The following is a 15244-nucleotide window of genomic DNA, read 5'->3' as shown; positions in this document are numbered from 1 at the left end:
GATATATTTGTAATAAGACAGATAGTTATATTAGTTAGTGATTAGTGACACAATTTGTATCACTGTGATAGTCTCGCCAGACAGAGACTTTGATACTTATCCACTGCCTATCCACTTATAATAGAATTAGACAACATCTCTCCAAAGAACATAATGGCATTCTTAACTGCTACTCGTCTATGGAGTGAACGAGTGGGTATGTTACAATAATTCTGAAAGGATGCAGTGATGTGATGACAAATTCCCAACCCGTTTTAAAGTCCAATCTAATATAGTATAGGTATATCGTGTATAGGTATATGTGACGTATACTAAAAATAATTGGTAATATAAGCTTTAGTATAATTCTTAAAGAACATAATAAATAATAATGTGTTGGCTTGTAGGGCATGGGTCCTATATTTAAGGGAAGTTTTTTTTTAAAGTATTTAATAATAAGTTTATGTATCACTTCTTATTGTGTTATTATCGTATTGTCAATAAGTTCCGGGAACAGAGAAACATATGAAAATATATTAATAAATTTCAGTGGTTAGTTCAAAATAGCTAGAGTTTTGCTAATTATTTTGCTTGACTCATGGCTCAAGCAACATGGGTAGAAAAATAGATGTACACATATAAAGCTAATCAATAAAATGCTTTCAATGCCGAATTATGTATTGTATTTTATTTGTAATATTGTGTAATTGTGTGACATTGTATTACCATAAAGTTATATTTTCTTTTAAAATTCGTTCAATTAATATATGTAAAAAACACATTTTCAAGATGTTGTGTTATGTTTAGAACTCTCTTTAAATCTAGATATGTTTCACGATCGAATATTGTGTAATTGAACCTCTGTATTAATAAAGTTTTGTACTTCTTTCTTTTTAAATACTAATGCTATGGTCAGACAATTGCACGTCTATCGACAAATATGCAGCAATATTCGTCATTTTTTATACAAAATCCATACTAAATCCATTTAAAAATGTGTTCGATAAGTCCATGGTAAGTGTTTAGACTGTAGTTTGATTGTGTTAACGCGAACCGTTTTTTTGTTTGTTTTTGTGTCTTCTGAATTATGTTACTGTGTAATTGACTGCTGTTTTATAGTTTATTTAAAATGTTTTTATTTTTATATATCAATTAAATTTATTTTAAGATTTGGAATTTTTTTGTGTCAGGCTTGTTACTTGAAATTGTCATTTCTGTTCTGCTCTTCTTCTGTTCTTCTGGTGTTCATCTTCTTTTGTGTAATTCTACGTGTTTGTGTCGTAACAACTTTGTGTAACATGGAGCTTAACTCGATGTTCGATTGTGTGATTTTGACCTATCTGTTTGTGTCTTTCGACTTCACCCTTCCAAGCTCAGTTTTTCTGTTATTGTTCATTCTCGATGAGTGCTCAATATGTGCCTAAGTGCTGTTGTGTCTGAGTGTATTGGTATTGTTTCGTGTGTGGTAGTGTTTGCTTAACAAAAATTGCCACTTACCACTTGCTCTATAACAAAATATCTTTTATCCAGCAAAAAACCTTTACAAGTGAAGTAGGTAGTAGTTTTTAGGTTAAGTTTTGAGTGGTTTGCTATTTTGTGAGTTAGTTGGTTTGTTGTGAGTACATACATTATTTTTAATTATTTTTTTTTGTAATTTTTTTTTAGATAAAAATTAATTTATATTTTTTCTGCACTTAATTTACACTATTTGTTATTTTAAAATATATCCTTTAAAATATGTTTGGTTTTACATTAATTTTTTTTTTTTTAATGAATTTGTTTAGCATTGCGAGAGTTTAGTACATACGAAAGACTTCGTAGGGCGCAGGTAGAGCTCTATATTCAGTAAAAAATTTTTTCAAAAAATATAAAACAAAAAAATGAAAATTTTGCATAAATTATATTTTTAAAAAATTTATTAAAAATGGGAATATTTGTAAAATTTAGTAAAAGGCATAAAAAGGGTACAAAAATTTAAAAAAATTATGTACGAGTATCTAAAGAAAAAACTTTTATGTATATACGAGTATATATATTAATTTATATATATTTATATTAATTAATTAAGAAAGTACGTATATTCGTAAATATTGTTAATGAACAATTAAGTAACAAAACATGCTTCAAAAAGTTATTATTTTTAATGTATAATTTTTTCAAAATTTTGTAACTTTTTATTTAAGATACATATATGTTGTATACAGAATACATATATAAGGAATTTTATTACAGTTACATACATAAAACATACACAAAACGAATTTATGCATAGTTGGGTTGGAGGGGGAACATAAGAGAGTTATTAACAAACCAAAATTATGAATACATGATGGCACATATATAACATTTTGTACAGAAAGTTTATTTTGGGAAACAGAAACGGATGAAGCACTGATGAATGTGATGAATGTGATGATTTTGGCGATTTTGATGATGGTGATGAACATGGCGTTGATACATCATACTCGTACGATGGTAATACGAACAGATTTGCACAAAGAATGGTAGCTATGTTGATTATGAGAAGGCAAAAAGGCACCAGTTGCAGAGCTTAGATATTTGAGAAGTTACCCTCATCTCATAGGTATATGGTTATATGGTATTTAACATAATTAAGTTCTTTGGAAAAGGTCTCTATGTATATTTTTTTACACTATCATCTGTCATTCTTTACTAAATAAATATTATAAATATATTGTGTATCTTATGTCATGTTTGGACTATTGTACTTAACTGACAAATATACAGCAATATGTGCCATTTCTTATACAAAATCCATACAAAATACAAATAGAAATATGCTAAGAACTTCGATAAGAAATATGAACTAACTATTGGATGTAATCCGTCAATAATTCTGTTGTTCATGAATTTCTTTTACCTTTACAAACACTTATATAGCAATATGTTATAGACAGCAATTATATAATGCAATATTTTGTTCGTTGTTATGTAATATCATATAATACAAATACTCATATTATATATGTTTTCATTCGTAAATATCACTCACAGTTCTATTGTTGGTGTAGTTATATTTGCAGTTCTAGAGTGGAGACAATGTAAACAGTAAATGATCCTCTTGTATACTTTAAGAATGAAAGGACTCGAATCCCAGTGTACGTCTGTCTTTCATATTTGTGCGATTATTTGGATCAATTGGAAGAAACTCTATCTATTTCGAAAGTATCTGCAATATTATTAAGTATCTGACCATATTATTAAAAAATAACTGCCGTAATAAAGATAACATTTGTAAATATATCCGTATACTATATATATTAACTGATTTTATCGACTAACAAATTTGTAAAAATAATTAATAAATACTTGGTAAGTTTATAGTAAATATTTTTATGTCACAAATTTTTCAATGTTAAAGGTCTTAAAACTTGGTCAACATTTTTCATATATATTAATATGTTATATATATAGCGGCATAACTATTGATTTCTATAAAATTTTGTCGAGTGCCATCCATATATGTATAGTCAAGCGTTGGTCCACGTATTGGCTTTGGCTAGAAAACATTTGGCAAACCTTTCCTTACTTATTTTCATTATTTAATCTTTCATTATTCATTCCAGTTCTTTCCAAAATACTTTGTTTATTCACAAACAAAGTATTTGATTTATTTTTCATTTCCAATTTTCATTTCTTCTATTGTATAAAATAGGATATTTGCTTTGAAATACACATAAATTACAGATGGTAACCTTTTGATCCAAATAACAAAAAAAAAACCTTAAATAAGAAGAGACCCTTTTTGAATATCAACCCAAATATAGGGTGTCGAAGAACTTATTTAGTGTGAAAGACTTGAAGTTTTAGTCATAGTCATAAAATAAATAATCTTTATAAAAAAGTTATATATAAATAGCATTGATTTACGGAAAGTGCAGTACTCGTAATAAAATAATTATCAAATTAAAGACCATTTTACACACCAAAAGTTATTATCTGTTCCTAAAATAAATTATATATATTATAATAAAGTTTTGAGAATGATTCTCTCTCGATAGCCTATATCACTACTATTCCATATGATTTTAATATTTATTTACATAGGAAATCTCTTCCTTAATATGTGTTTTGATAATAAATATTATATATAAAAAATATATTATCAATATTAACTGTTGTGATATGCAAAAGACTGACTTACAGTTTGGCTAAGAATAAAAAAAATATTTATCCTAATGTATATATTTTATCATTATCATTTTGTAGGTTACGATATGTGATAAAAATATGGACCCTCATTCTATTTATTTTTGCGTATCGTGATCCCTATATGTTGGGTATACTTCTAATCATCAATCATCGTCTGTGTTATAACAACTAAGAGTGAGTAGGCAGACTGAGCTGTTTGGCGAAATGTTATATCACCACTGTATTCTTGAGATTTTTAAGACGACTGTTACTCCTATGGTAAACTGGATTGTAGAATTGTGTCTATAAAAGTCAAGTCTGCCATTCTTCTTTTTCTAATTCATTTTCATTTAAACGTTATGTCCAGTGGATGTATCGTCGCCTGGATACTTCTAAAATACTGCTAAAAATACATTAAGCACAATTCTGGCCACTGGTCACATCGCTGGGGAGAAACATGAATATTTTATATATTCATGGTCTGTATAGAATTCCATGGTTGTATGCATCAAAACAAGATTTTTATTTTTTTGGTTGCTGAGTTTGTGGTGTCTAAGATAGTAAAATGTGAAAATCTTTTGCGTTAACGCTTTGTGTATCTAGCATTTCTAGTCAAAAACTACTTGCGTTTAACAAACTGAACGTTGATCACATAAATTTATATTATTTTCATATATATGAGAAACATTGAGATTGCAAGTAGGAATATCTCCGAAGTTATTTCGCTAGAGATGACAAGAGCCACTTATTTTATTAACTACATAATTTTTTTTTGCGGAAATTCCTTCACTAAATTGACTAAACTATCTTAATTAGATAAATAATATACTAGCAGTACGAGTGTGAGATATTTTATCTTCAATGGTATTGGCATATTATATTATTGGCATATTTCATTATATAAAGAAGTTACTGAGTATTATAGCTCTCCTTCCCCAGCCTCTCCACAATTGCTAATGCTAAATAACTGTCGTAATAATATTAATGTATCTGCGGTTATTCCAATATCACTACGTTTATTGGAATACATAAATGACTAATAATCACAATTTTTAAAATTTTTGTTAAATTCTATAAGATTTGTAATAAAAGTTATTGAAATTAAATGCTATTAACTAATTAATTAATTTCATAGTGACACATAGTGAGACTTCCGAGAATCACAGCATCTTCAGGTAAAATATTTTAAGCTTGGTACTTGTGCCTATTTGCTTTCCATTAATCTTAAATAAAAAATAAAAACATGAATACAGAAAACATTTAATATAGGTTATATTTATTGAGAGAAAGACAGAAAAATGATATGAAAGAGAAAGAACATAAAGACACTGATATAACTTGATTAGAGGAATTTATAAGTCATGATTAAAAAATAAGTTAAATAACTTAAAAAAAATATAATATTTTGAATAAATTTCAATAAAATCCTTATATATAATTAATGTTATTTTTTTTTCAATTAGTAGAAGTGAACTTACCCAGAACGTCTGTCTCGTGGCGTTGAGGGTGGTGTGCAGGGGGAGCTCGTTTCACTTAATGAATTGCCTAATGACGCGCACTGACGTTTCTTCACCGCATGCAATAAATTCAATGTGGATCTGCTGAGGCTCGGTTTGATTGTCTGGAAAGTTTTTAAAATATTTTTTTTATTATCTTTCCACAATATAAACAAAACAATATCAGAGAAGAGAAATTATTCTCATCAATGTACTGAATATGGTAAATTTTTCAAGGAACCATATTGGCCAAAAAGGAATCTATTAATAGACGTGGTAGATGCATGCGACAGCTTAACCGAAACGTAAATAAATTGTAGGAATTAAAAATATAAGCAGATTGGGACACTATTAAAAATCTTCAGACTAACTGATTAACTAACTGGTTATGAAAGTCTAAGAAATATGGGTAAATAATTAGTTAGGTGCATCTGAATAAGAAGTATCTATCAGTTGAAAGCAGATGCCCTCAGAGAGAGTTAGATACCACATAGAGATACTTTCAATATCAGTGGAAATCTAATAAGTGTGAATTGACGTATAACATTATTATATTTCTAGAAGAACAGTCAGAAGATGAATATTAGTCCAACAAATTGACGAATATTGATTTGGACATAGAAATAGTCCCTACATTATCGATTTTAAAAAGATTTCAAAAAGAGTTAATATATATAAGTAATATATGCATCTACTTTTATGTATTGATCTTTAAAAAACCATATAAGTATTGCTTGATATCGCAAATATATACACGATTCTTCTCGGAGATTGATGTACATGTCAGTATATTTAGATTTTAAATTAATATAGTAAAGACTAAATAGGTGAAAACTTTAAAAGCCGAGTTATTTTGATATTTTAAAAACATAATAGACGAATACGCAGCTGGTAAAATTCATAGTGTGAAGTATCTATGCACCGGATTGAAGAAGCGGTATGCAGCTCACAACAATGGAATACATTATGTTAATATAAACAGGTTGAAACTTAAAAATTAAGAAACTATACTATATAAAATAATTGTGAGATCCACACTAACCTGTCGAGAAATACCAAAAAGTACTTACCGTATATTATACAATTAAAAATTTCTGAATACTTGAAATAAAAAATTGCTTTACTATTCAGGAAAGCACAATTAGACTGTCGGACTGACTACAAAACCGCCAGCTATATTATTAGAATAGATGTTAATTGGACACACAAAGAAATATTTATCACTCCTTAATCAGCTGGCCTACCCTAAGCAACTAAAGTGGATGTTAATCAGCTTTGTAAATACATATTATCCACTCCTTAAGAAATCGAACCTGAATAAGTGTTATTTGGCCACAAAAAGTAGAAAGCAATTACAACTCCTTAACCAACCAACCTAAGCTCTGTCATCTAAATAGATTATGGTAAAAAATAAATATTATATTCACAGTATGTTGAAGGTACGAACCTGAACACTGTTCAAATAGATGTTAATTGTGACAATAAAAAGATATAATAACCAACCCTTAGCTAATCGAGCCTAGCTATTTCGAAATTGACATTGATTTGTTCTGGTAAAAAAATAATAGCCCGAATAGATGTTAATTAGTATTAAAAAAATATAATAGCTATCTCTCAGCCAACCGAATCTGAGTTATGTCTAAATGGATGTTTATTGCCTATGGCAAAATGTAATAAACATTACTTAATCAACCGAACCTAAACTTTGTAACCCGAAGATATAACTCCTTTATAAACTGAGACTAAATTATGTAATCTCAATGGAAATTATTCGCTCCATAAATTAGCTTGCTAGATTGATGAAGTCATCTTAAATGGACTTTTTAACTTAACAACTTGAGGAAACAAAATTAATCCTTCTGAACTTAATGATCGATTGAAGCAATCACCTGAGTCATAGTATGTTTCTCACTTAATAATAATAAAAATATGAATTTAAAAACACCACAAGATGGCACTCTATTCACATACCAGGACAAAGCGAATAAACTTAAGCTAATCCAGAATTTATTTTAATATTAAATGTCGATATAATAAATAAATATAAAATTAATTATTATATAGATAATTAATTATTTATTTTAATTTTGATACTTACACTAAAGCAGGGTCCTCTAAGTTCGCGTAAGTCGATGCTTCTGAAAAGATCGCATAAGACAAGCTCCTCAACGGAGGGGCACATACCGCTCGGCGGTTCAAAAATAAGACCTAATATATCTAAAATCTGCAAGAAAAATATAAACGTATTTATTAAATAATCGTCTTTATTAAATAATAATGAATTAACATAGTAAATAAATTAAGACTTGAGGGTTTATTACGTATTAATGTATAAAATATTAATAAAAATTAATTAGTATAATTTACACTCCCTATTTTTTTGGTAACACTTTTTGTTTTTTTGCGTGTTCAGTATATGAACAATTTTAACTTCTAAAATTTCATTTCGTTGCATATTTTTCGGTGCGGAAAAAACTAAATAATAAAAATGTATTCTTTTCACTGATATAAATAATTAATAAATATTTATGGGAGTAGGAGCAAAGAATTGTTTTTTATTTTGAAAAGTGAGACAAGACAAAAAGTAATTGAAACTTATAGAAATATTATATTTATCAAAGAATTAAATCTGATAATTCATATTTTATAATAAAATCAAAAAAAATAAGTTGATTTTGCCTATCATTGATTCTTTCAAAAATAAAAGTTACACATTTTTTACTAAACATTTTCTATTGCAATTGATTATACCTGTGGATAATGCTCTAATTCCATTTCGAGGACTCTCATGGACGGTTTTGGTGTGGTCATTTCCTGACCTGTGCACATCTCATATAATAAATGTCCAAAGCAAATTATATCGACATTTTCAATTTCCGTTGTGGAGCGTGACCATATAACGGCATTTATGCGTGAACTTAAGCCCAGCAAACCATTCTCCAGCCCGGATAGCCTGTGATATAGAAAGAAAAGAAAAAAATTAAATTAAATTGCACAAATAAAGTTTTCTGACAGAAAATATAAAAGTTAAAAATAAATATAATAAATCTGTGGAAATTCAATAAATGCGAAAGTTGCATTGTGAACTTCGTTCATAAGTATGACCACGCTCTTCAGATATTAGGTGGAGTGGTGGCAGAGTGGTGGTAGCGATATTAACAATTTCCATTTTATAACGTCATATTTGTATGAATTGCAACATTTCCAGCACTACGCATCCTTTCACATTACCACTTTGTGCAGAGCTCCTGCATTTTTATCAGATTTTCCCATTCATTACTCCCGCTGCAGAGTGTACTTCAAGTGAAAACTACGAATCCTTTATGACATATTTCTGCCTACCTCGCATTAAGCCGCACAGGTCCGTGCATATTTTGTGTGTCTGTCTGCATTGATTACCGCGAATGCCTTTAAAAATTTAAGAGCGTTTAGCATTTTATATCCTCTGACTTAAGTTTGAATTTAACAGCACATTCTCTGCAGGAAGCGCGGCGCAGGAGCGCTATCAGACCTGTATCTAGTATCAGGTATATTTTTGCATTATTAATTAAAATTAAAAACATTTCATTTGCATTTAAAATTCGCACAAGTATCTCATACAAAAATTTGTTAAAGCATTCGCCTTCCGCTCGCACACCCCCACTCAATCTAACGGAATTGACCCAGTTTTGTTCCGCGCTAAGTTCACTTAAGCTGTTCACTGTATGAATTTTTCATAAAATTGAGCTCAACGTTTATTATAATAAGCTAAAGGATAAAGTGCAAAAATACACAAAAATATACATAGACTACAAAAAAAAATAAATAATAAAAAATAAATAAATAATGCAGAAAAGCAGCAAAAATAAATGAAATAAAGAAGAACTGCAACAAATCGTTTTCCATTGAATTTTTGTTTTTTTAAATCATTGCGATTCATGAATGCGAATCCAAAAATTTATTTATGCAATAAGTTGAAGATTTTTCTTTTTCCGATATATATTCTACTTTCACTTCAACTTGATCCTCCTTCTCCGTCTCCGTCTCCGTCTTCGCCTTCGCCTCCGCAACCATATCCGTATCTTCCTCCTACTCCCACTCCTTCTCTCTATCTTAAATAATTCTTCTTTTTTCCTCTGGTTTGATTATTATTTGGCTTAACTGACGTTATCGAACTGTGTAGAGTGTAGAGTGCACGAATGCGATTCGAAAGTGCAAGTTATTGTCTTCCCACCTGCACCTGTATTCCGAGTCTTTTCATTTGCGAGGAGTTAAATTTTGTTTGTTCACGTGCCCCGGAAATCAATTTAATCTGAAAATACTTGTTTGAAAAAGCTGAAAAGCTGAAATCTCTTAATGAATTTAAGCACCAATCCGTTAAAATGCATAAAAGCGCATTTATGTACATATTCCTGGAGCTATTTGACTTAAGCAAATGCAAATGTACAAATATGGTGCATCACAGTTGGCTATAGGTATGTCGTTTCCCCGTAGAAGAGTTTATTGAAAGGCAATTTCACTTACAATTTATAGTATTTAAAAATTTAAGTTCATATAATTTCAATTCTTCTTCGTATATAATCTTTCAAGGAAATCATTGCATGTGATTATTAATTTCAAGCAATATTAGAGATAAAAATGATAAAGATATAAGTACGTAGCATGAAGCACTTTGTGATTTATAACTACAATAGATCTTTCATAACAAAATCAAAGATAGTAAAGGAATGTAGAGAAGCAATCGACGATCTCAATGGGTTGACTAATATCACTCTCGTCTGGGTTCCTGGACATAGAAACATCGAAAGGAATGAGAAAGCTGATAGTTTAGGCCGCTGTGCTGCTTCCCTGGATGTGTCACTGGCGGTACCGGTTTATATTACCCTAGAGACCATTAAGAGAATTATTTTCCTCTACTTTCTGCAACTTGCCAATACCATATGGAAGGCACCTAAGTCATATGCAACTTTCAGGCTTACGTGGCCCACCTGTAATAAAAATAGATCCGCGGAACTCATCAAAAGAGACTGCATGAACACTACAAGGCTTACTGCAGTTCTTTCTGTTCACTAGTGTATAGGAACCTATGAAGAGAAACTGCGCATTCCCCATAATCCTCACTGTATAAGTTGTGGCAACCCACAGGAAAAAGAAACCATAATATATTTTCTCTGTGAATGCCTGGCTCTGGCGTCCAGAAGACGTAGGTTCTTAGAAAGTTACTTCTTTAACAGTTTATCAGATTGTTCATCGGTGAAAACAAAAGACTTATTAAATTATCTAAATTTAATCTCTACTCTTCTGTAATAGGGTTCTTGAGAGGAATGTGGTAGCAAAACGGCGGAAAATCGCTAATCTAATGCAACCAACCAACCATAGCGCTTGCTTATACAGTGGATACAGTTCAAAAGAATTAATCTGTTTACAAAATACAAAGAATAATTTCCGAAATACACAACATATCTTGAAAGTTTGATTATGGAACAAAAAATTAAAGATATCCTTAGGGAAGGATATCTACGAGCTTGAATAACACCTTAATTAAGTTTATTTATCATTAAAAACACCTTAACATTATTATCGGATTATAATTAAACTATTTACAAATAAACTGCGAACGAATTCATAAGATTCAAGTCACCCATTCTGTTCTACAGGTTGAAACCTGATATGTGTAAAGATACTGACTGATAATTTAATTGAAATTATAGAATAGCATAAATAGGTGCTACTTAATTTATCTATTTATTTACAGATAATCATTGCTTGTTAGCATTACTAAGGAAGTTTGTCAGAAGTTATTTATTAAACCATCACGATTTGCGTTCTGTTCTGAGGTGGGATGAGGAATCCTGATCGAATCAGAAATTATGAACTTCTTGACAAAGAAAGTTAAAATATTTATTAAATACACAGAATGTTTAGTGTTCGGATGAATGTTTTTAGGTATATTAATTCTATTTCTGTCGCAATATCTTTGCTTCTTCGCTTCTGTAGTTTATTCTTTCATTACACTTCTCTTCCAACTTCCGCAAATTATTATTAGAATGACTTACTTGGTATGCCTACAATTATATTTTCACATTAATTAAAATTATTTTTCTTAAATTTCTATTTGTCCTCTCAACTACATATATATGCTTTAAAATGTTTGTGTTAGTTGTCCTGATTTGAGAGACGGGAATATACAAAAATTTTAATTATAATTGCCTCCATGACTTTTTGAGGTTACAATATCCTCGAATTAAGTTGCTTCTTCATCCTTCTGCACACATATAGGCACAGAGAGAACTTAAATCATTATATTTTTTAATGGGAATATGAGTGTAAGTGTATTCATAATTTCAAGGATTACAATGTTCCGTGGTTTTCTGTGCATTATGCGAAGAAACTCAAATCAAAAAGTGGGAAGGCAAAGTAAAAATGGAAGGAAACTTTATGCAAAGGAACTCAAATTACTTTTCGACATACGAAAACTGCTAGAGAAGTTCATTTTTAATAGAAATGCTCTGGGAAAACTTTAATTTTTCGTAGCGTAACCTACTTTTTCGACAAAAAGAACTATGAGAGAATATTTTTTAAACTTTAGACCCAATAGAAATTTGCATATTTTATTAGACAGCCAACACGAAAAAAATATATAAAAAATGGGTAAAATATTTGGAAAGTAGAAATCAAATTTGGAAAGTTCTCTATTGCAAAGCTTAGCAACTTTGCATAAATCGAACACTTCATTTTTGGTTTTTTTTATGTGGCAGACTTTTAGGCGCACACGATACAAAATTGCAGTTTAAGCATTTAAATTTATTTTTGCTTGTACTTGAAAAGCATTATTATTTGTTTTTACAAAATGTATGAAATATATTATACAATATATGCTTGACTTTGGCATCCCTTAATGTAGGTATGTACTATATGTTTGTTCAGTTTTACTTACCGAGCTGCGCCATTTTGTAGAATAACATTTCCGCTATGCAAATGTCCATGCAAGGGAAACCCACGCTCTTTTAGAAACAGTAATGCTTCAAGTATTTGACGGCCTAAACGTTGTACTTGGCTCACTGGTAGGCCATTTGGCTTGCGTGTATATTTGCGCACCCAAGGTTCATTCCATTGCGCCTGTAAATAGAATTAGCAGCAAAATATATAAGAAAAAATTAGCAAAATATTTATATAAAAAAGTTGGAAAGGATATTATTAAATTCTAAATTGATGGCTTTCAACATTTTGGTATAAAACATATACCTTGGTTCTTATATGCAATTTGGTATCTGAAAGTAATTGCAACACTTGCTATCGCGCCTAATTTTAGGCAAAGTTGTATAATTAAAGGCTTTTTAATGTCAGGTCAAAATAGTGACATGCATGTACCCTAACAAATGAAGTAGGGAGTGAAGTCATGAAAACCGAAAGGCAAGAGAATATTGCAGTTGTTAAAGCTTCAGTTTTCGGTTTCATGGTTTCAATAAATTTTTTGAATAGACTTTTATTTTTTGACTAGCTTTTAAAAAGTTTAATTAGAAGTTGTTTTATTCATATTTTAATTATGGACTACATGGAAATATATCATATATAATTGGTTATTGGTATCTGAATATTATCGGAAGCTACTTTGTATTATACATTAAGACTAGTTTATTCGTTTTGCATTTATCTGAGATATCACTATAACTGCAAGCTTACAGAAGAGAAATGTATGACTGAACCGATATCTCAATCAGAGTTGCTTAGCAATACAAAGCCATTCTAGATGTAATTCTAGACAAAACTAAAGGCATTTAAAGGACCGTGATTATTTGATAGTGTATATATATATCTTATCTAGTACTGACATTTTAAAAGTAAAATTTTTAACAAATACAAATGCATTTTGAATTAATCACAGTAAAGTAATAGTTTCTATTTTTGATCATATTAAGTATCTAATAATTGCAACAGTGGATAAGTATTCCTTAATCCTTCTCTCATCATATTATGCCATAAATGTAGTTAAAATATATACTTAGTAATATTGAAAAAATTCAAATTAATTAGTTTGTAAGTGAAACTATTACGTGTTTGTCAATAATATTTATATTATCATCGTGCCTTGTATATTAAATCCTTCAGGCTACCACGTGAATTGAATGGTGTAACCAAACAAGCATAATTCATCGAACCCGAACGTAAGAACCCCAAATCCAGTACTGGATAGATGTATGGATGATGTAATGAGCCAAGTAATTCCATTAACATTCCCTTTGGACTCTCATTTGGTGGCAAATCTTCTAAGGCGACACAGTCTGGTGGTAGCGGTAATAAAGTCATTAGGCGATCGGTACGTACCTAGAAGAGAATCGAAGAAAAATTCGGAGTGAATACAAAAACCGGTCAAGTATTTATGGTACAAATTTAAGTTATTCACCACAATGGTCTGTATAGCTGTTTATAACTCACCGATGCATCATTTACTAAAAACCAATTCTTTGCATGTCGCGAACCAATCTCATCCAAATGAGCAATTACTTCATAGCGACCATTCGAATTCTGCACCCACTCCTGTGTGACCACGTTGAGAGCGCGCTCCCGATGCGCACGTTCACGCGGACTTCGTTCCACAACTCCATTGCCACTGTCTAATGCTGAATATTGATATTTGAGATTTGGTCTGAAATATTTCAGTTTTTCGATATTAGTTTATGAAACTACAATGTAACGATATACTTTTTAAGGAACAAACTAAACTAAACTAAATTGAAAAGAAATTGAATTTCGATAACTTATGTACAATAATAAATTTTATTAAATATACGACATACAGATATGTACAAATACATTAAGATATACATTTATATAAATGTATTATACAAAATATAATTTTTAAAGTATTGTATATATAAATTTTAATACAAAACATTTACATATAATTTCAATTAATTAACATATAATACCATATGTACTATGTATAACATGAACACCTAAGAACTGGGAAATTTAATTTTGCTGAACTATTTTCTATTATTATTAAAATAATTGCAGATTACTGTAATTTCTATAATTTCTATGTTGCATATATATGATATCATATATTATTGACGTATAAACTCTATTTATATTTAATGGTTTTTTCATGTAGTTTCACTTTTTGTTTGAGCTGCAAGAATTATTATATTTCTGAATTTTTATGAAATGTGAAATGAAAATATATGAAAAATTTCAACAGCACCAACTGTGTTTCGACTCAACTCATTTCGAAACATGTCATGAAGCAACGCCCTCTACTACAACCCAACCCAATCCAGTCTAATTTATCCCATCACATCCCAACTCATCTCATTTCATTTCAACTCAACGAGACCATGAAAACCTCATTGTCATCCTTGTTAATGCAGATTTTGACGTAAGCAGCTACGCTTTAACGCTTCTGCATCTTCACGCTTCAGGACTTGTGAATATTTTCAGTTTCGTATTTATATTTTTATTTTAAATAGAAAAAATTCTCATTTGAATTAATTTGAAACAATTTACTTAAGTGTCATTTTAATTATAATTTGCTTCTTAGATTCTTCTTCTTCTTCTCAGAATCCCAGATTGTCGGATTCACATTTTATTACTTTCATTATTCATATATTCATATATTCATTTTATCATTTATTCAT

At 29.8% G+C, this 15244-nt stretch overlaps 1 protein-coding gene across 1 annotated transcript in view; it reads right to left on the bottom strand.

The window, feature by feature from the left end:
• LOC119687945 overlaps nt 1-15244 on the bottom strand; it is a 64346-nt gene that overhangs the window by 10458 nt on the left and 38644 nt on the right. The window contains exons 6-11 of the mRNA XM_038102507.1: nt 14043-14253; nt 13695-13931; nt 12544-12725; nt 8379-8580; nt 7726-7851; nt 5610-5752 (exon numbers count right to left, since the gene is read on the bottom strand). Of these exons, the coding sequence (XP_037958435.1) occupies nt 5610-5752; nt 7726-7851; nt 8379-8580; nt 12544-12725; nt 13695-13931; nt 14043-14253 (1101 nt within the window). The remainder of the gene's footprint in view (nt 1-5609; nt 5753-7725; nt 7852-8378; nt 8581-12543; nt 12726-13694; nt 13932-14042; nt 14254-15244) is intronic.

The sequence above is a fragment of the Teleopsis dalmanni genome, chromosome X (genome assembly GCF_002237135.1).
Source record: "Teleopsis dalmanni isolate 2A chromosome X, ASM223713v2, whole genome shotgun sequence".
Taxonomy (NCBI): Eukaryota; Metazoa; Arthropoda; class Insecta; order Diptera; family Diopsidae; genus Teleopsis; species Teleopsis dalmanni.
Note: the sequence above shows the minus strand (reverse complement) of the source record. Positions and strands in the feature narration are given on the sequence as shown.